The sequence below is a fragment of the Schistocerca americana genome, chromosome 9, assembly GCF_021461395.2.
Source record: "Schistocerca americana isolate TAMUIC-IGC-003095 chromosome 9, iqSchAmer2.1, whole genome shotgun sequence".
NCBI classification, from domain to species: Eukaryota; Metazoa; Arthropoda; class Insecta; order Orthoptera; family Acrididae; genus Schistocerca; species Schistocerca americana.
The window spans coordinates 72,133,357-72,156,749 of record NC_060127.1 but is presented as its reverse complement, the minus strand read 5'-3'; the positions used below and the strand labels follow the sequence as shown (position 1 = coordinate 72,156,749).

At 38.0% G+C, this 23,393-nt stretch overlaps 1 protein-coding gene across 1 annotated transcript in view; it reads right to left on the bottom strand.

The window, feature by feature from the left end:
* Positions 1-10,013: 10,013 nt before the first annotated feature.
* Positions 10,014-23,393, bottom strand: part of LOC124550905 (nuclear RNA export factor 1-like) — a 144,063-nt gene continuing 130,683 nt past the window's right edge. The window contains exon 14 of the mRNA XM_047125687.1: positions 10,014-13,275. Coding sequence (XP_046981643.1) covers positions 13,176-13,275 — 100 coding nt within the window. The 3' untranslated portion in view covers positions 10,014-13,175. The remainder of the gene's footprint in view (positions 13,276-23,393) is intronic.

Below are 23,393 nucleotides of genomic sequence, written 5' to 3'. Positions count from 1 at the left end.
TCACACCATACACAATAGCCAATGCTTCTTTCTCTATTTGTGAATAGTTACACTGCTTTGGACAACACTTTTGATGCAAAAGCAATAGGTCTGTCTTTATCACCAAACCTGTGCAAAGCACTGCACTGATTCCGTAAGAGGAAGCTTCAATTTGCAACACAACCGTTTTGTCAGGATCAAAGTGAGCGAAGCATCTATCACTGAGAAATGCATCTTTAAGTTTTTCAAAGGTTTCATAGCTCTCATATGTCCAAACAAAGGGAATGCTCTTGCGATGCAATGTACATGGGATTTGTGCAGCATTTGATATGAACAGAATATAATAGTTCAGTTGTCCTAAGACTGACTGCAATTCCATCACATTGCGAGGAGCTGCAGGTCCCACATGGCTAACAAATGTGACTGAAGAGGATGTACACCTTGACTGTTTAAGACATGACCAAGATACTGAAAGTAACTAGCATTGGTGCTTCTATCCAAGTGCCTAATCTTGAAGCTGCTATTGAACTGGGCCACCACCAGTCAGAAGCCAACAGCCTTGCGGCAGTGGCAACAACGGTTACCCGTCAGATCACCGAAGTTCAGTGCTGTCGGTCTGGGCTAGAACTTGGATGGGTGACCATCCGGTCTGCCGAGTGCTGTTGGCAAGTGGGGTGCTCTCAGCCCTTGTGAGGCAAACTGAGGAGCTACCTGATTGAGAAGTAGTATCTCCAGTCTCATAAACTGACATATGGCTGGGAGAGCGGTGTGCTGACCACATGCCCCTCATATCCACATCCACTGATGCCTGTGGGCTGAGGATGACACGGCGGCAGGTCAGTACCGTTGGGCCTTCCGAGGTCTGTTCGGTAGTAGTCACCAGTCAGAAGCGGTGCTTATGTCCTCTTCACGCTGTCGCATTATTGTCCTGGAGAGGGGTTGATCACCATATGATTGGCTGATGTCTTCTCACAGCCATCTATCATTCCTGACTGGCGTGCTGGCACTTGACTTTGGATGCCTTGAGAGTGGCTCAAAATGGTGTATTCTGTGAAGTTTCATCACAGGTTAAAAGTCTATTAATAAATACATCAATACCCTGGTGACTTCACTGCTTTACATGATATTCTCATTGATTGCTACTGCTGGACAAACACTTGAAGGTATGTCAACACTATGCCTCTTTTGTTATGTGCAGTCGCAGATGCATGGGAATGAAAGGGCATGCACAAAAATTTGATGAAAGAATGGATGTACACATGGGCATTCTCAAGTGCACATGTTGCTTCATTGCACAAGCAGTCTGCTATGAATTCCCTTATTTTCTTGGGAGCTTGTGTTGTGTTTATTGTGGTGAAAAGGCAACAGAAGAAGAAAACACAAATGCGACTGTAGGTAAAGCAGTATATAAACAACAGAGGTCGAGGAATATAAAGTGATGACACTGTTTTGCCACAAATGTCAGGAGGAGGTCACAATGAGATTTTAGATTTTGTGCTTGGGAAACTGTAGTGATAAGGCTGGCAATAAAATTTTGTTAGCTAGTAACTGGCGACTTATATACTCATTTGAATTATTTATTCTTTTTTTTCCCCAAAACAAAGCATTTCAATTCTATAAAATTTGTAACTTATAATGTGGAATAATTGTAATTTATTATTTGATTGTTTTATACCTCGTTTCACTGTACGAAATGCCTAACCTTGTAATTATTAGCATATTTTGTTTACAATTTGTATCTATTAGCATCTATAAGTACTGTTCTCATGTATAATTATGACTTGTTCAGTATCCATGCAATTCTCTTGCATACTGGATCAAAGGAACATGAATAAACAAATAAAAACGTGATTTACTTTCAATGGGTCATTTGTATTTAATCATGAAATATAATGTGTAGATTAATATTCTCGGACTCGACAAATTTCGGAATTTCATGTATGCCAGAACCCACTAGAATGGAGGTTGTGTTTTTAAGTTCTGTGTTTTTTGCATCATCAATGTGTTTCTTTTCTATTTTTAGTAGTTTGTAGAGGAGCTACACATACTCCATAAGTTCTTTTGTTCAGATGACGGGCTTCTCAGTTGTGTCCTTAAGTTGCCATAACATGAGTATTTGTCCACAGTTTTCATACAGACTTTTCATAAATTTTTGGCTTATTCTTCTCAGTTTTCATATTTCAAAACTTATTTATCTTATTTGTTACAGAATTGTGATCAGAACTTTTTATATAATACATGATGCTCAGGCCAATACATCTCAGATTTGGTTCAAATAATCTTCAGAACTGGCATCCCATACAACTTTTTTGTTTGTCTGTAATCATCTATAAACTTTGGAGCACTTCTGCCAGAGTCAACAGACATTATTGCACATAAACCACTTCACAGCATAACCTCAACATGAAACTATCCACACTGAATGACTGCTACAGCAGGGTGGGCTTTATATAGCCGCATTGTCAATGTCTCAAAGTGTCAAGGCAACACAAGGCGGAGGGTTCCAGGCACTTCTGCTCCAGTGCTATTGATGTTGCTACGGCCGCAGCACTGACCCGCCGGCACCAGACTTTACCCGACAAATTCCAAGTGTGCCTGCAGCACTGCAACACTATCATGACTCACACCACTCGTTTTCTGTTAACCTGCTTAGTACTGTAATAATTATTTGTTTTAAATCATTACTGAATGTATTTTAAAAGGTAACTATCACCAAACAAGGGAAATAAAAAATTCCAACATAATTTTGTGATTTTACAATGCATAATGTAACTAATAATTTTCTTAAATTATTGGGGGCTCTGACGCCCCGCCCCACCAAACAAATTTTTGAGGGGGCTCGCTCGGGCCCCCTCGGGCCTCAGGGAGTCTGCACCTGTGTCTGTAGGTGATAATCCAGCTTTGGCTTTCATAGGTTAAGACAGGAGCTACCATCACTTCATAGAATTCCACGTTGGTCTTTTGTACTTTATGGCCTGATGTTCTACTAATGGTACCACAGACATTATGGAATTTGAGTATTTCGTACTCAATATCAGAGTCTAAGTCAAAACTTATACCACAACCCAAGTAAGATTTTTGGGAAACCTGTTCTAAAATAGAATCATCTAAAATAATTTTTGGTCTGACTGGATATTTTCCTCAGAATGTCATCATTTTTGTTTTAGTGCCAGAAACTTTTAATTTGTATTCCTTGCACATTTCAATCAGTTCATATATGGAGGTAATCTTCACGCCTTTGAACAAAAACGATATTCCGCAAACAGACGTGTATTCATGTACTCATCAATCACTATCTTAAGTCCTTTGTTTAATTTATATTTCCCTTTACGAAGAATGAAGCTGATCTAAATGTCAAAAGAACAGGCCACACCCTTGTCTCGTGCCTTGGTTAATGACTACTTCTTCTAACTGATTCTTACCTGTTTACTACAAGGTAGTTCCTGTTGTATTTTGGGAGATCACAACAGTAATTCATAGACTAGGAAGCAGGAGACAGACCAGGGCAGCTGAGCATACTACAGAATATCAATAGACAGCGCCGTGATTGTATAATCAAACAAATTTACTTATCTTTCGAGAAGAAGCCATATAGAAGACAGAAAACATTTTCAACTTCTGAATAAAGTCTTGTCAATTCAACAGTAAACTAATTTCTAACTGTGCTTGCAGACCTAACTAACTATGATGCTGACTGCTGCTGTCCCATGGAGCTGAGCGGTCAAACTGGGGAGACAGTCTGCGCTGAAGAACTGGCTCCCGAGTGCTGTTGTTGGTGTCCTTTATGACATTGCTGGAGAAGGCAGTAGTGCCATGTTGACACCACCCCTTGGGTCCGCAGATACTGGTGTTTGAACTGATGAACTTTTGATAGCCAGCACGCAAATGGTGTCTTACAATGATACCACTGTTCCTTTTCAATGAGAACATATTTTCAACCATAAATCCAACCGGGGAATATATGCAACAGCCTGCATGAATATTAGAAACTGGTGTGTGTGTGTGTCTGTGTGTGCGCACACACACACACACACACACACACACACACACACACACACACACACAAAGTGGTGGCAGAACACCCATACAAAAGACTGTTGTGATTGGCGAGCTTTCGGGTCTACTGACTCCTTCAGACAGAAGGGTTGAAGAGGGTGAAAGAAAAGGACTGGAGAGGTCAAGGAAAAGGGGTGGATTTTGGGAAAGTCACCCAGAACCGAAGGTCAGGGGAGACTTACCGTACGGGTTGAGAAGGAAAGAATGATTTTCAACTCTCCAATTAAATAATTTCATCAATAATTGATTGTGTGTCAGTGGATATTCTGTTTCTTCTTATTTTGTGTTCACCAACTGTGGACCATAATATTCAACTGTTGTGTCTGGAGTGGGTTTTGATGTTCACCAGGAGCTGTGCATCCTCTGGCTGTGTTGTTCCTTCCTCCCCATTGTCCAGAGATGTTTTGTCCTAGAACCTCAATTCCTCAAGAATTCTCTTGAGAGATTTCTGGCACCTTTCAATATTGCAGATGTTTTATGACTTTCATCAACCACTGTGACTGGGTCTTCCTCTTTTGCCAATATGTGAGAAACTGACTAGTCAATCTACTGGAATACAACATGTAGATGTGTCCATACAAGGCTAGATGTCTCTCCAGAGACCTTTGGAGAAAAGAGAAACACTTGCATGAATATCAACAGCTCAGATGGAAACCCAGTTCTAAGCAAAGAAGTGAAAGCAGAAAGGTGGAAGGAGTATACAGAGGGTCTATGCAAGGGCGATGTTCTTGAAGACGATATTATGGAAATAGAAGAGGAGGTAGACGAAGATGAAATGGGAGATACAATACTGTGTGATGAGTTTGACAGAGCACTGAAAGACCTAAGTCGAAACAAGGCCCCGGGAGTAGACATCATTCCATTAGAACTACTGACAGCCTTGGGAGAGCCAGGCCTAACAAAACTCTACCATCTGGTGAGCAAGATGTATGAGACAGGCGAAATTCCCTCAGACTTCAAGAAGAATATAGTAATTCCAATCCCAAAGAAAGCAAGTGTTGACAGATGTGAAAATTACCGAACTATCAGTTTAATAAGTCACAGCTGCAAAATACTAACGCGAATTCTTTACAGACGAATGGAAAAACTGGTATAAGCTTACCTAGGGGGAAGATCAGTTTGGATTCCGTAGAAATGTTGGAACACGTGAGGCAATACTGACCCTACGACTTAACTTAGAAGAAAGATTAAGGAAAGACAAACCTATGTTTCTAGCATTTGTAGACTTGGAGAAAGATTTTGACAATGTTGACTGGAATACTCTCTTTCAAATTCTGAAGGAGGCAGGGGTAAAATACAGGGAGCGAAAGGCTATTTACAATTTGTACAGAAACCAGATGGCAGTTATAAGAGTCGAGGGATATGAAAGGGAAGCAGTGGTTGGGAAGGGAGTGAGATAGGGTTGTAGCCTCTCCCCGATGCTATTCAATCTGTATATTGAGCAAGCAGTAAAGGAAACAAAAGAAAAGTCCAGAGTAGGCATTAAAATCCATGGAGAAGAAATAAAAACTTTGAGGTTTCCCGATGACATTGTAATTCTGTCAGAGACAGCAAAGGACTTGGAAGAGCAGTTGAACGGAATGGACAGTGTCTTGAAAGGAGGGTATAAGATGAACATCAACAAAAGCAAAACGAGGATAATGGAATGTAATCGAATTAAGTCAGGTGATGCTGAGGGAATTAGATAAGGAAAAGAGACACTTAAAGCAGTAAAGGAGTTTTGCTATTTGGGGAGCAAAATAACTGATGATGGTCAAAGTAGAGAGGGTATAAAATGTGGACTGGCAATGACAAGGAAGGCGTTTCTGAAGAAGAGAAATTTGTTAGCATCGAGTATAGATTTAAGTGTGAGGAAGTCGTTTCTGAAAGTGTATGGAGTGTAGCCATGTACGGAAGTGAAACATGGACAATAAATAATTTGGACAAGAAGAGAATAGAAGCTTTCGAAATGTGGTGCTACAGAAGAATGCTGAAGATTAGATGGGTAGATCACATAACTAATGAGGAGGTATTGAATAGAATTGGGGAGAAGAGGAGCTTGTGGCACAACTTGACTAGAAGAAGGGATCGGTTGGTAGGACATGTTCTGAGGCATCAAGGGATCACCAATTTGGTACTGGAGGGCAGCGTGGAGGGTAAAAATTGTAGAGGGAGACCAAGAGATGAATGCACTAAGCAGATTCAGAAGGATGTAGGCTGCAGTAGGTACTGGGAGATGATGAAGCTTGCACAGGATAGAGAACCATGGAGAGCTGCATCAAACCAGTCTCAGGACTGAAGACCACAACAACAACAACAACAACATGCAAGTTTATATGTCCGACCCCAAAATGTGACACTGTGACACTCAGCACGGTGGCTGATGGGAGCGACTGTAAATGCATTAACACATTTTCCATTTACAGTTGCTCCCGTCAGCCAATGGCACTAAGTGTCAACTTTGTTTGCAAAAAGGTAATTAATGATATATAAAATCAATGCATGCTGCTTCAAAAATCCTTCAACCATACAGAATTCGTTTAAGGTCCCATGTTTCTTGGAGTATCACTTGCTACCACACTTTGTTCAACCCGCATTACAAACCTTTCACAACAGAAATCATTTCACAACAGAAATCATTTCACGCAGTTTCTCAAGCTTCTCAGGAGATATTTATGCTACCAGATTGAACATGCAGAAAAACACGAGATCTGACTTTCTTTGAAATGCCATTTTTACTATGTTAACAACTGCACTGAAGTTGCTACAAGACACGTTTGGAAAGAGATTCGTTTACACAATGATAAAATTATTAACAGACATAACAACAGCCTCCTTTTTCCCCAGCATCTCATGTGTTGATATTTTGTCTTCAATATCAAGATTACAATGTTTCAAAGACTTCAGCATCGTTACTGAAAAGTAGTTAGTCTAAATGTGGGAAAACTTAGGTTACTGCGGATGAGTAGCAGTAACAAAACTGTAGTGTTCCGATACAGCATTAGTGGTGTACTGCTTGACACAGTCATTTTGTTTAAATATCTGGGCATAACAGTGCAAAGTGATATGAAATGGAACGAGTTTGTGATGACTGTAGTAGAGAAGGCAAATGGTAGACATCAGTTTATTGGGAGAATTTTAGGAAAGTGTGATTCATCTGTAAAGAAGACCGCATATAGGACACTTGTGCAACCTATTCTTGACTACTGCTCGAGTGTTTGGGATCTGTATCAGATCGGATTCAAGGACATCAAAACAACTCAAAGGGGGGGCTGCTAGATTTGTTACCGGTAGTTTCCAACAACACGTAACTGTTACAGAGAAGCTTTGGGAACTCAAATGAGAAGCCCTGGAGGTAAGGCAACGCTGTTTTCAAGGAACACCATAGAGAAAATTTAGAGAACTGGCATTTGAAGCTGACTGCTGCATCATTCTACTGTCTGCCACCAACACACATTGCATGTAAGGACCATGAAGATATGAGAAATTAGGACTCACATGGAGGCATATAGATAGTCATTTTTCCCTCACTCTATTTGCTGGTGGAACAGGAAAGGAAATGACTAGTAGTGGTACAGGGTACCCTCTGCCACACACTGCATGGTGGCTTGCAGAATATCTATGTAGATGTAGAAGTTGATGTTTAAACTCACACATCAAAATTTTGTAAATATCAATGTTCATCTCTGTTTAGATGTAAAAACTGTGTTGACACAGTCTTCAGACAGTATTCATTCACACATTTTGCTCCATAATTTCCATCGTACAGACCCTTTATGTATGTGGAATGAGTAGTCATAAAAATGTGAACAGTTATGTTCGAGTTTGACTGCCTCCATCTCTCTATGACCCTCCACTGCAGTTCATCAGGCAAATGGTGCTTTGGCTTCATTCTGGTTACTCCAAAGTTGTGTTGTTTATGAAAGTAAAGTATTTAATACTTTCCCCAAAACACTGTTATTCAAGTAGCTCAGAGTCATGAGATTCAATTATTTTTGTTTTTGATTACCCTGGAAGTATGGCTGCAGTGTAAACATTTACACTAGGTAAATGTATACTAATTTCATGATTAAAATAGCAATATCACTAATAAAATACTGAAATAAAGCATTCATTTCTAAACATCAATAGGGATGACAATACAGTAATGACTAGAAGATGAAGAATTGAAAACACGTAGTGATTCAAGTGAAGGAACAGCTCAGTTCAGAAAGGAATCTAATATAAAAAGGAAACACTGTAACAGTTTAGAATCAAATTTTACAGTAGTAATACTGAACAGCTGACAGCTGATATGTCAATAATCAGAGGTAACACTTCACATTAAGAACACAATCACTTAAAGACAAGGATGCGAACGTATCATGTATATTTTCATTTCCGGCTTACATAATTCTCTCTGGATAATGCAGCTACAGTAAGGAAATCTAACAGCAATAGTATTGGACATGGCGAGTTGCTGCACACCTTGGCAAAGGCACATCAACATACTTTGTATACTTACACACACTTTCCAGTGCATTATTTCTTAACGGTATTCATTTCTAATAGTAAACATCTGTTTTGTGTGAACTAGGCTTTACGAAATTGTAAAAATTTGCACATAGACTCTGCCTATCTGTCTAAGAGTTCCGAGTGTGATTTTGCATTATGATTTTCAGTGTAGTTTTATTTGATTTGGCAAACACTGAGGATTACTATAAACTAAAAGAGAAATTAAACACAAAACTGAAGATTCACATTAAGCTGTGAGACAAGTACAAGTACCAGATATGTGCGTTCTTATAGCTCAGAAACTTCTGTTCTATGATAAATATCAGTCGGGGTACATCTTTCGCTAACAATAAGATCAAATATTTCATATTGGTAAATGAAGAAGCAGCAGCTTCTTTTTTTTATCTTTTTAAGTAGCAGATCTTGTTTGTGTGTTATACTTGCATTGAGTAAGCACAAATAATTTGTAGCAATTTAATAATAATTAATTATTACTGTAGTTTCTAATAGTTACTCCACTTTGTTAAGGTATACCTTCATTTGTTTCACACGCCTGAAGGATCTTCATGGTGGAAACTATGAAATATAATGAATTAGTACATCAACAATGCAGGAAAAATGAGATAGATGTAACCTGGAGTAGGACGGATGGTGGATGTTAAGGGTTGGGGTTGATTTGGAGGGAGGAAACCAAACTGCGAGGTCATCGGTCTCATCAGATTAGGGAAGGAAGTCGGCCGTGCCCTTTCCAAGGAACCATCCTGGAATTTGCCTGAAGCAATTTAGGGAAATCACAGAAAACCAAAAACAGGATGGCCGGATGCGGGAATGAATAGTTGTCCTCTCTAAAGTGAGTCCAGTGTGCTAACCACTGCGCCACCTCGCTCAGTGGATGTTAAGAAAATTACATATTACAAGCACTGTAAAGAAAAAAATGGAATATGAAAGAAAAGAAAAAGATGAGTAAAATACATTTTTGAATGGAATAGACAAGCCAATACATACAAGGACACTAGATACGGAATATGATTGCTGTTCCCACTGACTTGGTCTCCACGTACATCACTTTCTTTGATATTCTCAGTTTTCTTCCTTAGCCAACTGATGTCCAGTTTTTAATGCTTTTTCCTGTAATTTCTTTTAAATTACATGTAACTGCATATAATTTTAGTACTCAATGTACACCACTGCCTCCTTTCCATCTGATGATCATTATTTTCTCAACCTTTTTGCACTTTTCTGTGTTCAGGGTGTGATTCCTTTCACGTTTTAATCCTCAACATCAAACCACAAATAATCTGAAACTCACCGTCAGTGCATCTTGATTCAAAACTAGTGCTTAATACTCCAATATTACTTCCAACTTCTTCCCTGCACCTGGTATCCATATTTGTATGCGACACTGCAGCTCATTACAAGACTCACACCAGTGTTCACCTAATGTTTCCCTGGGAACCACTTAAAACCAATATCAGGGGACAGAGGCAATGATTTGACACTGATCCTCCGGAATTTGACTACAGTGACTTGACCACTGCATCATTTCATTCACTAGATTGTACAGAGAGATTAACAATTCAATGAAATGCTTTTACACAATAAGGCAAACAAAATTTTATAAAATAAATTTTTATTTTCACAATGACATAGACGATTAGTATTTATTCATTTATATATCATAATCATATATGTCTCTGCATATTCGGAAATAATAAACCACACAATGAAAGTGCCCACCTCAACAACATTTTTACAATTAAAATATCATCGTCACACCACCCAGAAAGTCAGGAAGTTTTAACATTTCTGTATGCCACTTTACTATACAAGCAATGCTGCATTCATTTCCTATCAAATTATTTTATTAACAGATTTCACTAATTGTGACAGCTGCAGATCACATGAATAACAATTATTGTATTTATACTCCGGAAAAATGACACTAAAATTTGGAAATGAGTTTTTCATTATGGAAGGAAAAGGAAAAAAAAAACTAACTAAAACAACAAATGTTATTCAACTGATCCACAACTGACAAATCATATTAACACTAAGCATTCAGGTACAAGCACTCATATGTAGCCCAGTGAAATCCAATGTTTGAAACAATGTTTTAGTCACATACAAAATTCTAATAAATCTTGGAACATTTAAATAAAGTCAAAATACTGGAATTTTTCTTTGTATGTGCATACAGAAGTTTATTTCAGACACATGAATCATGCCTCAAACATTTCTTTCACTGTGCTACATATGACTGGACAGTGCCAGGAACTATAATCAGAAGAACACTATATTCTCTTCCTATTTCCCCATTTCTGTTGTGCATTACGCAATTCACATACCACAAACACACTCTACAATATTAGGCTAGATTCTGCGAGTATGGTGACAGTTGCAGTTTGCTATAAACATAGCACATTCTACATCACAAAAAAATAATTACAAAATTGAGTGGCAGTGAAACAGAATGGAGGGAGAAAGCTAAGAATAGCCGACTTTCAACAAACTCAGGTAACCCACTCTGGGTATTGTTACATATTTATTTTGAGAATGTAACTTGAAGCTCAAAAAGCAAATTAATTTTTGTTCCAGACATTAAACACAGAAGGTTAACCCTACAGTGTATACAGGAACAAGAGCATTACTTTTTGGACTTCCAGCTACATTTGATTTGTTGAAATAAGAATGTTTAATATGAAAAAATGCAAAAGTGGAACAGAAATCTGTATGGCTAATCAATAACCTCACAGTGATAGAACAGGATCAATTTTTTTTTTTTTTTTAATTAAGTTCTCTGCTGGACACCAGTCAGTCTATAAACAGAAACCAAATTCAGCATTTTTTGCTTCTATTCTTTTTTAATGTATAATGTACTGTTCATTTCCTCTTCCAGTTTCTCCTTTTCTTCTCCTCCTCCTCCTCCATCACTATCACTGTAGCCATCACCACCTCTCCCACCTTTCCTTTCATTGTCACTTGAATATCGTGTCCTTTACGATGCTGCCAGTCACCAATAACAACTACTTGTAGTGTGATAAGACACTGCACCACTCATCAATAACATAATGGCTGCGAGAATATTCTGCTGAGGAAAGTTTCTCTTCCTACAATCACAGCCACCTATGATGAAACTCTTTAAAAGTGGAGCAAGCAGAAGGTAGAATCCGTCGACATAGGAGAGATTTTAATGGGATGTGGTCCACATTCCACACCCCTGTCACTATAAGACACTGAAGTCCAACAGTAGAGACGTACAGTTTCTGAAGGTCAAAGTGGGAGTAATTTACACAACACTACTCCATTTATGCACATATTGCCCAAGTTGAAATATCTCGAAAAATCCTGCTCTCTACACACGATACAGCGAATTTTTTTAATTCGCAGTACGGTTGAAGATAGGGGGAAGGGAGGACACAAAAGCAAGAAATTACTACCATGCAGATTTCTGTTCCCAAGCTATTAAGGATAACATACACTAAGCTACACTTTAAACACATGATGGGTTTTCACCAATATTACATAATTACCCACAGTCAGGAGGGACTTAAGCCATTCCTTAAAACTATGTCTTCAGTAATTTGAATCCAAGATTGCCTGCATTAACCACTTTAGAAATAGATGAACAAAGAGGTTTTTAAGATATATGTTGGTACACTCTACAATAGAACGGTTCAAACCCTGTAAGATTACATATTAATAGTGTTAAGGAATGATCTAAATCCCCCTAATCTGTTGTTATTTTTGAGATTTTCATATAATTTTGAAGGGTGCTGACAAAGATTTTTTTGGGAGTGGGGTAGAAAGACAGGTGACAGAAAGAGATTTTTTTGGAAGTGGGATGTAGAGAGAGAGAGAGAGAGAGAGAGAGAGAGAGAGAGAGAGAGAGAGAGGGGGGGGGGGGGGGGGGAGGAGATTTAAAATAAAATTTACATAAACAGTTTTCCAACAAACTTTCATTCCAGGAAACCAAAATGGAGAAACTTATTGTAAGTAATTCATCTTATTAAAATGAACTCATAAGAATCATCCACCAAAAATTGTGATTACCATTTAACAACGTGGTATTATGAACATGGTTGATTTTCACAAACACTGATGCACTTTGTAGCAGTGTTTGCACATAAAAGCAAGTATCAGATATGGAAATGATGCAGCTTTTTTTTTTAAATGAATTTGCTTACAACTACAGCATTTCAAGACATACATAACTTAACAACTATGGTATGTATATGTACAACACATACTTAGTATGTAAAAATATATTCAAATATGTAAAAAAATCATATTTCTGTTCTGAAACATTATGTGGCGTAACTGAAAAATTTTTTGTTGTCATTGCTATTCCAGAATGTTTTCCTTAATATCTTACAAGAATGAGAAATTTATAAAGATGTCGTGATTTACAGAATCATGCAACAGCACAGTGATTGGCATCTGAAGCAAATCACATTACAAAAATAGTGAAACGGACATTGTTACATCTTTCTCACACTTATAAAAAATTTACAATACGGCCTTAGTAAAGGCTTCACCGAAATTCACTCTAGGATCAACACCAGAGCTTCATAATGAAGAAAATTCACTGCTGTCACAATCACAACAGGCAACATGCGAGTGGAATGTTGACATTCTCAATCTGTTATTAAGACTGAATATCAAAATGGCTATTTCACAAATGCCTCGGCAGGAACTAAGCCTTTACTACTGAGCTCTGTGAAGGCATTCAGTGCTGTTTGCGGGTCCCAATTTGTGTCATCCAGGCATCTGCAAAATATGGCATACAATTAAGTTTAAAAACAACAAAACAATAACATCAGCATGCACTGTTTACCTGACAGTAGACAGCAAAATGTGCTAATTTATCAGTAATCTGAAACTGACGCTACTGTTTTACCAAACAATACAGAGAAAGAAGGAGCTAAATTACAAGCTGCAGCAATTAAAAAGCATTTGCCTTTGTTTATTTTATGGGGAAGGGGAGATTTATTTGGGATTATAGTTAATTTTAACTTCTTCAGAATCCATTCTCTTGGGTTTACATTTCTAACAATTACAGTTCACTCTTCAGTTTTTTTGAGTCGACAGTGAATTAGCCTTTTATGAAATTTAAGGAAAATAATCTCCAGGGGAATGTATTTAATCCAATTGTTAACAAAATATTTAGTGATAACAGATGTCACATGTGCAAGTGTTTGAATGGCACAAACGGTTTATTACGATCAGGATGGAGTTGAACATTAGAAACATTTTGGTTGACCTAAGACAGCAATCAAGTGATGGAATACTTTCTGAAATTTGTTGCAGACTGCAATACTTGTCTATCTGGATGACTCCATACATGATGGACATTACACTTGACAACACAATAAATTTTGCACAAAAGGCTAAACACAATGAAACTATGTACAAACAAAAACTGAGCCAACAAACTTCACTTCAGAGCAAAGAATATAACAGGAAAAACATCTAGTTTTTCCATCATTTCAAAATGACATGGCAGAGCTGCTGCAAAAGTGTCTCGAAGAAAATGCAGGAAACTTCCATGAAATACTGCAGCTGGGATGGAGATTACATTGAGGTTTTTCACTGTTATTTATGGCCACAATAACAACCAACAAGCTTTTAACAATCTGGAGGGAAAAAAAAAAAGAGAAACGCCATTTACCTGACAAAAGTAACAATAAAAACTAAAAACAACAAAAAAGAACAATTGAGTTGATTCCAAAGGCAATGCTGATTCAAAATCAGTGCTGTAATCATGATAATGTAAGTGAATTGTTAATGAGGATTGCTGTATACTGAGGTCCCAATAGAGCTTTGGAAACTGAAAGGAAAAATCATCACACTTGTGGAAGAACAAATCTTGAAACAAAACAATGAAACCACCCACAATGCCTTACCTCTGAAGCAATTTATAATGAACAAGCATAACTGAGTTTGAGTACCAGTTTGTATTAACAAACCATTTTTAATAAATTCCTGCAACTAATAAATGTTTCACTCAGTCCTGACGAAACTGCTGTATGAACAGTTTTCTTTAAATTAATTGTTAACAAACTCCACTTTTCTGTTGGTACGAAGTTCTAAATATGGAAAGCTGGGTCCAAGTGAATACTATGCTAAACATTTCGTGCATGGCAAGAATGAAAAAGCAAAAGATGCCACCCAAATCTGGATGCACCATAGGATGTAGTGCGCACAATCTGATGTCAAAGACATTGTCTTGAAATTTAATAAAGCAAACACAACATGTTTTCTTTATTGTTTCAATCATAAAATGACTGTAAAAATCTGATGAGAAACAATGGTTTCGTTTTTGATACCTAAAGTTTTGCTCCTGCCAATCACGATTTTTATTTAACATGTCTCATTCAGAATGCGGAGTTGCGATTTCTAGTGTGTCTTCCATTATACGACAAAAAGTTCAACCTAATTCACAAATGGGGATTATTTCTTGAAATGAAATGTGGACAAGTTAAATTAAACAAAACTATGACTGGCATATATAGGGTAAAAATGAAATAATAAACATTTTCTGTTGTTCACAAACATACTGGATGGGGTAGCTGATATTTTTGTCAGTAAATATACTACGCAACAGGAAAAGAATTATTTGCAATGTTAATAACGGCCTCAATTTTAAACTCCCCATCATGGAAAGCACTTACAATTTTATCGAAAAAACTTCCTGAATAATGAAACAATGTTGTTCTGCGTTGAATATGAAAAATAATTCAGAGATTTCCATCACCTTAAAATGGAGTGAAAACAGAAGACAAAGAAATCATGCTTGCGATCAGGAATGAAGATGACACACATTAAACATCTGACTACGTAACACAAAAAATTATCTTAAAAGTGGATAAAGTTATGCAGTGGAATAGTGGAAGAACAATATTTTGCTACAGCTGATGCAAGGATATTGATCCAGAAACATTTTCAGTTTAAATGACATTAGGGTCTTTAACCCCCTCCATGAGCCATGGACCTTGCAGTTGGTGGAGAGGCTAGCATGCCTCAGTGATACAGATAGCTGTACCGTAGTTGCAATCACAACAGAGGGTTATCTGTTGAGAGACCAGACAAACATGTGGCTCCTGAAGAGGGGCAGCAGCCTTTTCAGCAATTGCAGGGCCAACAGTCTGGATGATTGGACTGATCTGGCCTTGTACATCAATCAAAAAGGCCTTGCTCTGCTGGTATGGCTGAAACCAAAGGGAAACTCCAGCCATAATTTTTCCTGAGGGCATGCAGCTTTACTGTATGGTTTGATGGCATTGTCTTGGGTAAAATATTGCAGAGGTAAAAAAGTTTAGACAAGAAGAGAATACCGTATTTACTCGAATCTAAGCTGCACTCGAAGCTAAGCCGCACCTGAAAAATGAGACTCGTAATCAAGGAAAAAAAATTTTCCCAAATCTAAGCCGCACTTGAAATTTGAGACTCGAAATTCAAGGGGAGGGAATAGTTTTAGGCCGCACCTCCAAATCGAAACAAAGTTGGTCCATTGTAATATGAGACACAATTTAGGTCGAATGAATGACGATACAGCTACAGTAGTTTGGTTCGAGTCTTAAGTTTAGCAGTTAAGCTTTACCAAGTAGCCATTGCTACGCGTCATGCGCTCCGTCCATATTTATACGGGTACCCTTCCTTTTTCACGTACTTCATCTGGTTTGAATCGATTAAGCAATCGATCTGATAAGTGTAGTTTTCTTTGTTATAGGTGTTTACATCACTCTAAGCTGAAAATGCATTACTGTACTGTGTCATGCATTGTTTGTCGCATTCTGATAGTGCGTGTTTACGGCCTGTCACCGCTCGCAGCATGGCTTGCCTTTGTGCGCGCTACTGCCGCTTTTTTTAAAAAAAGGAATCGTCTCATTAGCAAAACAATGGCAAGAGACTGCTATTTTTTGTTACTTACACCACTGCTTTCTTTGATAATGATCAGCAAGAACCAAATAATAGACTGCGTATGATAGAAGATGTTCTGAACGAGAGTGTAGTGAAAATTTTTCTCCGTTTGGAAATCTTTGCAGGCGTCTCTTTAGTACATTACATTCTGCACAGAAATTAGTCGTCTTAGATTTAAAAATCTAGTCGGCTGCCGTGCTTCATTTCTGACTGTATCACTATTAGGCATAAGAATAATACGAATATAAACATGACACGATACGTATATTCTTCCGCGTTTGCTGTTGTCTCACTCTAGTTTCGTAGTTTATTAGGCAGGCAGGATTTAAATGAGATAGCAGCAAACACGAAAGAATACATGGCAAAATGTTTATATTCGTATTATTCTTATGGTGAAGAGAATTCTGCATGTGATTCACAATTCATCAAATTCCTATTTGCAACCATCTCTCCTCACAGGCAGGAAAAATTTCAGAATGTAGAGTTGGCCATATTGACAAACATCCCAAACAGTTTTGCCAGTCGGATTTTCATAGTACATTGAAATGCTGCTACATTCGAAGATGAACAATACGGAATTTGTATTTACGTCGTTGGATAATGTATGAAAATGCAGTGGTCGAAACTCGGGGCGGAGAAAAAAAGCTCGGCTTCCACCTTTTTTTAAATTTATTTACTGACGCAGAGGTTTTGGCGCCAGTTTTTGCCAGTTTGTGCCTACAAAGCACACCTGTGTAGTGCTACATATATTCGACGACAGAAGTTAGTTGTGGCTGCACCTTCCAACATTTTTCAGAACTTCCGCTTGCTTTGCACTCGATTCTAAGCCGCAGGCGGTTGTTTGGATTACAAAAACCAGGAAAAAAGTGCGGCTTAGATTTGAGTAAATACGGTAGAAGCGTGGTGCTACAGAAGAATGCTGAAGAGTAGATGGGTAGATCACATAACTAATGAGGAGGTACTGAATAGAATTGGGTAGAAGAGGAATTTGGAGTACAACTTGACTAGAAGAAGGGAACAGTTGGTGGGACATGTTCCGAGGCATCAAGGGATCACCAATTTAGTACTGGAGGGAAGTGTGGAGGGTAAAAATCTTAGAGGGAGGCCAGGAGATGAATACATGAAGCAGATTCAGAAGGATGTAGGTTGCAGTAGTTATTCAGAGATGATGAAACTTGCACAGGATAGAGTAGTGTGGAGAGCAGCATTAAACTAGTATCTGTACTTCAGACAAGAAGAAGAAGAAGAAGAAGAAGAACAACAACAACAACAACAACAACAATACTCTAACTTTAATAGCAATGTCTGTGTGGTGGCAGAAAGACTGTTTTTATTATATCTAGATGTAATCTCACATATTAGCAACGTTAATATTGTGTTTTTCCTGCTTTCATAACTGCAGAAGTCATCTGCATCTCTGGACCTGGGTGTAATTCAACCTCTGAAAGCAAAATACGGAAACTGTTTAGCAGAGCTGAAATTCATTCCACGAGTGAAAAACAGTTATGAAAATGGATATTGTACAGTATTATCAGTTGCAGTAGATGTTTTTCCCCCAATATCCATTACAGTTATGTTGGAACTTCCAAGAAGAAGAATGGAAAGTCATTACAGACGTTTTACATAGTGAGACACTTCACTTCACGATTGTGTCTCAAGGCAGCTTGCCTTTCATACCTTAGAGGGATATACGTTAAATGCGTAATTCTCTTGTGAAGGACCAAGACAGAAGAAATTATGATGTAGGTTGTAGCAATTAAGATGACGATAATGACAATGAAATGAGGATTCACCTGGAAGGACTTTTCTGTTGCTGTCCAAGGACTTTATACTCAGTTCAGTTAATTCTTGCAGCATCAACCATCTGGCAACACCCAGCACTACATTATACTGGAAGACAGGAGGACACTAATTTTTTTATAATTTTACATAAAACAAAGAAATTATTTTAGAAATTTTCTTTAAGTTCCCTTATGTTCACCCAGTATTATTTGTCAAATAATAAAGAAATCCAAATAAAATAATGTCTGCCTGCATTTTGAAAAACCTTTAGCAAACCCCATCTCCCAGTCCCCTACACTTCAAGAAGCAAGAGAGAAAATTAAATCACTTAAAAATAACAGAGGACCAAGAGAGACTGACATAACTACAGAAACGTTAAAAACAGGAGGAGATGACATCACAGGAAGAATTCATGCACTCTTAACAGAAATCAAGGAAAACTGAAATGAATCCAATTAACTGGAAGGAAGTTATTATACATCCGTTGCATAAAATGGTTATAGAGGAGACCCCAACAACTCCAGAGGCCTATTTATTCTGTCAGCTATTTGTAAGGGTCTACCAAACACTCTCTTAAATAGAGTTGAACAGCAAACAGTTGATCAGTGAATATCAAGCAGGATTATGGAAAAGTAGAGTGTCTTAATGCAATATTAAGGATATGTTTAATACCAACACATATGTCACTTGTGTTGACTTTAAAAAGGCGTAACCATTTTGGACACTTTCGAAGAGCTCAGAGTAAGCAGGAAGGCTCTCTCAACATCTCAAGTGAAGTTTCTTGGTAAAATATCTCACCCTTTGGAGTTAAGTACAGGAGTTCAACAAGGGGGTGGTTTCGCCCCTCTTTCATTTAACATACTATTAGACAAAGCCATTGGAGTATGGGAGTATAAACATTGGGAAGTGGGAACAGAGATTCAATGTGAAGTGCCTACCTTTTGCTGATGATCTAGCTATCTTCACTAAGATCAGCGAGGAAACCAAGTACACCACAGAGAAGTTACACGAGATAGCATCAATATCTCCTAAATATAATATGGTAAGACTCATTTGATGGAAAATTTACATCAAAAGATTCCCAATACAAACAAAATATAGGACAGATTCATGTGTGTCATGTTTAAATATCTTTGATAAATCATAGAACCATCTCTACTAATATAGTAAAGCCAGATTAGAAAGAGCCACTAACCCCCAGAAAACAATCAGAATAACATGGAATCATTACAATAAACAAGAGATATCCTGTAACGCACAATTTCAGCATTACAAGACTTATGTTGTCTGAAGCACTGTATGCCTCAGAAACTACATCTCTAGCAGACCATTCAAAAATTTATGAAACTCCAAAGGAAGAGAGAGAAATTCTAAGGAAAATTTATGGTCCCACTATATATAAAGAGTATATGCAGTAAAAGAAAAACTTACAATTTATATGCAGCAATGGGCAAGTGCGCTTATGCAATGCATGGATGTCTAAATTCTATGCTCACATCTGCAAAATATGGGGAAAAATGAACACTACTCAGTATAATAATTTCAAAAAAGATAAAAATCATGTGGTCAGAAGAAGTTAAGCAAGACTTGGAAGAAATGAATGCCATCAGAGAACACAAAGCCTTTGGAACCCTTAAACAGCAAATAAATTATTCAGAGATATCTCTCTCTCTCTCTCTCTCTCTCTCTCTCTCTCTCTCTCTCTCTCTCGACAACAATACTGGATAGCAATAGAGAGAAATGTAAGAAACATCACAGTTAATTTGTGAAGACATTTTAGGAGAAGAAATAGAAGCTGTCTGACCGAGTTAAGATGTTCAAGGGTGCACTTTAATCAGGCATACTGAAGAAAGACTAATGTCTTCTGTATTTTAATACATTCTTTAAAGCTTTATACCAACTGATGATTTTTCATATAAAAGAGTGCAAATCTCTTGAGTTCATTCTAAGCAACATTCCAATTCACAGCAGATAACAGCTTGTGATTTAATTAATAGTTAATAAGTTTTGAAATTAAATTCTGGTCAGGTGAACTATTTAAGGACAAACCTCACGTAAAAGAAAAAGATATTCAAGTTTCCAGAAATTAGTAAAAAGAGGGGTCTACTGTTATATGTGTTGCCAAAAAAATGATCCAAAACACTATTTTCAACAACAGATGACTTGTTAGCAACACTGTAGAGATACATAAGACAAGTACAGTGAAGATAAAATAAAATGTATTAAGTCTGTAATGAACTATGTCTCTCATGATAGTCTCCCTAGGTACTTGGCACCTACTGTACAAAGATTAATTAATATCATGAATGTACTAACACACAGGAGGTGTTCTAGAATGATTTTTAGAAATTTGATCTCATGAGGGGGGAGGGGGGGGAGGAGAGGCAAGGAGAGAGGTGATGGGGGGTGAGAGGGGGAAGGGAGGGAGGGACGAGAGGCAGGATGCGGGGCTGGTGGAGGGTAGCTGGGTAGCTAGTGGCTTGAAGGAAGACAAATGGTTGGTTGGCTTGGAATGTGGGGAGGGAGGGGTGGCAGGTGCACAATGAAGGTGGTGTGAATGGAAGGGGGTAATAGGATAGAGGTGGGGGTAATAGGATAGAGGTAGGGGAAATTGTAGGGTGGAAGGTGTCAGGGTAGTAGGTTAATGTAAATTGAGACCGAGAGTGTTACAGGAGCAAAGCATGCATTGCAAGATAACTCTCGTCTGTTTAGTTCAAAAAAGCTGGTGATGGAGGGAAAGATCCAGATGGCCCGTTTCGTGAAGCAGCCACTTAAATTGAGCACATTGTGCTCAGCTGCATGTTGTACCACTGGGTGGTCAAGTTTCTTCTTGGCCACAGTGGCAGTGGCCATTCATTCTTATGGACATGACAAGGAAAAAAAAATTCCCGGATTTCACGGTTAAAAATATACTTTCTCGTGAGTGAAAACACATTTCTTCCGTGTTAAGTGACAGTATATTTTCTCTTGGAACTGCAAAACTTGTCAATCCTTTGAATGGTTATGGTTTTATACACGGGCGTAGAATTTTCCGGCACTTTACAAAACGAAACTCAGGGGGAAAAAGACACGTTTTGGAAATATCTTTGATGTGCAGCAACATGTACACTGCATATTTTTGTATTACGAAAGTATACATTGGAATTCCACTAAATACTGCATGTTACTTTCCGAATAATTGAAATTGAGATTGCGATGCGGTTTTGTAAGCCAGTCATAGCTCATGTCACGTGATCCCACCAGCTGATGAGAGCGGATATTCAGAGCATAGGACATGTGGTGCAGTCAGCCAACAGCAACATCACTGATAAGTAGCACGAACACACAGACAGGGAAAGTTAATAGTTTAAATTAATTTACATAGTGCTGCTACAAGAAAAGCAAAGCTTTCACATATAATATTTGTCTCTAAAGATAATAAGCTGCAAGAGAATCTAAGCTTTCGCATATAATGTTGAGCTTTTTCGTGCGTTTTACACTTTTAAGGCATATCACACAAATGTGACAGTAAAATTTTTAATAATGACAGAACTTTCTGATCTTCAGGGTTCAAATTCTTCTAAATGACTCGTCATCAAAGAAATGATTTTTAAATGAGAGTCAAATGCTCTGTGATTTAAGAAATTATGGTACATTCTCACACATATTTCACCTTACTTAAAAGGATATTTACTTTGAAAGTAATGCTTCTCAAACCACCATTTGCAATATTTTCCTGCGACCTGTTGGAAATAGGTTCGTTTCAGCAATTGCCAGAGAGTGTAGATAACAGGCGACACCACGCTTCTACATCTACATCTACATTTATACTCCGCAAGCCATGCAACGGTGTGTGAAGGAGGGCACTTCACGTGCCACTGTCATTACCTCCCTTTCCTGTTCCAGTCGCGTATGGTTTGCGGGAAGAACGACTGCCGGAAAGCCTCTGTGCGCGCTCAAATCTCTCTAATTTTACATTCATGATATCCTCGGGAGGTATAAGTAGGGGGAAGCAATATATTCGATACCTCATCCAGAAACGCACCCTCTCGAAACCTGGAAAGCAAGCTACACAGTGATGCAAAGCGCCTCTCTTGCAGTCTGCCACTTGAGTTTGCTAAAAATCTCCGTAACGCAATCATGCTCACCAAATAACCCTGTGACTTAACGCTTGCACAGCTACCATGACGTAGGAAGCCCGTATGTACGTACGTGTAAAACATGAAAAGATCATACATTATGTCATAAAAGAAACAAGACATCAGAGGGTACTCCAAGAGCATTGGAATTTCGTGAACCATACTAAAATGTGCACAATTAAAGTGCATACTTAAAATGCACATTCGTATGTCCAGAGTCCCTATGAAGTAGACCTCGACCTGATATTAAGCTTTTCAGTGTCGTTTTCGGGATGTACATTTTCTTGGAACACCAGTACAGTATTCTATCATGTTTGGTTCTTTATTATGGCATAATGCCATACGTGCTTGAAGATGAAAACGTGTTGAAATGCAGCGAATAGTTGAAACTGGCCAGTACTGTAAAATTAAACATTTCGTTTCAAATACATTGACAGCCTCTGTGGAAAAGGTTAATAAAAGTCAAATCTTTAACAAACAGACAAAAATAGCTTCATTGTTCTGCAAGGTGATTGATGATTGACTGTCAGAAAGGTGGAAATAAAATAAAATAAAAACTGAAACTATTAACATATTTTAGCCTTCCGTAATTACGTGAATGTATTTTAATTGACTTTATAGTTCCCGGCCACAGATATCAGTTTTGTTTTCATTTGACGTGAGAGTAAACAAAGGGGAAACAGCAAAATCACTAAATGTAAACATGGGTCACGTGGAGACTACCCACTGTAACTCAAGACTGCTCTGCTCATTAGCCCCAGGTCTACGAGATTTGCTAACCGGGTCAAGAATAAAAAAATTGAATTTTCAAAAATATGTTCATCTTGTAGCCCACATCTATCTGAAACATAGAACATATGTGTTTGAGGAAATGTAAGACATACTATTGGGTCTTCAGTGTGCCAAAGTGCAGTGCCACACCTCTTCATACAGCATTCTTCTATCGCACATCACTGTATTTTGCTGTGTGGAATTATAACATGTATATTTTGTAATGGATGCCATCAAACTATATTCAGAACAGTGGAAACTGAAATGTCCTGTGGTGCCTCTCCCGCTCCCAGT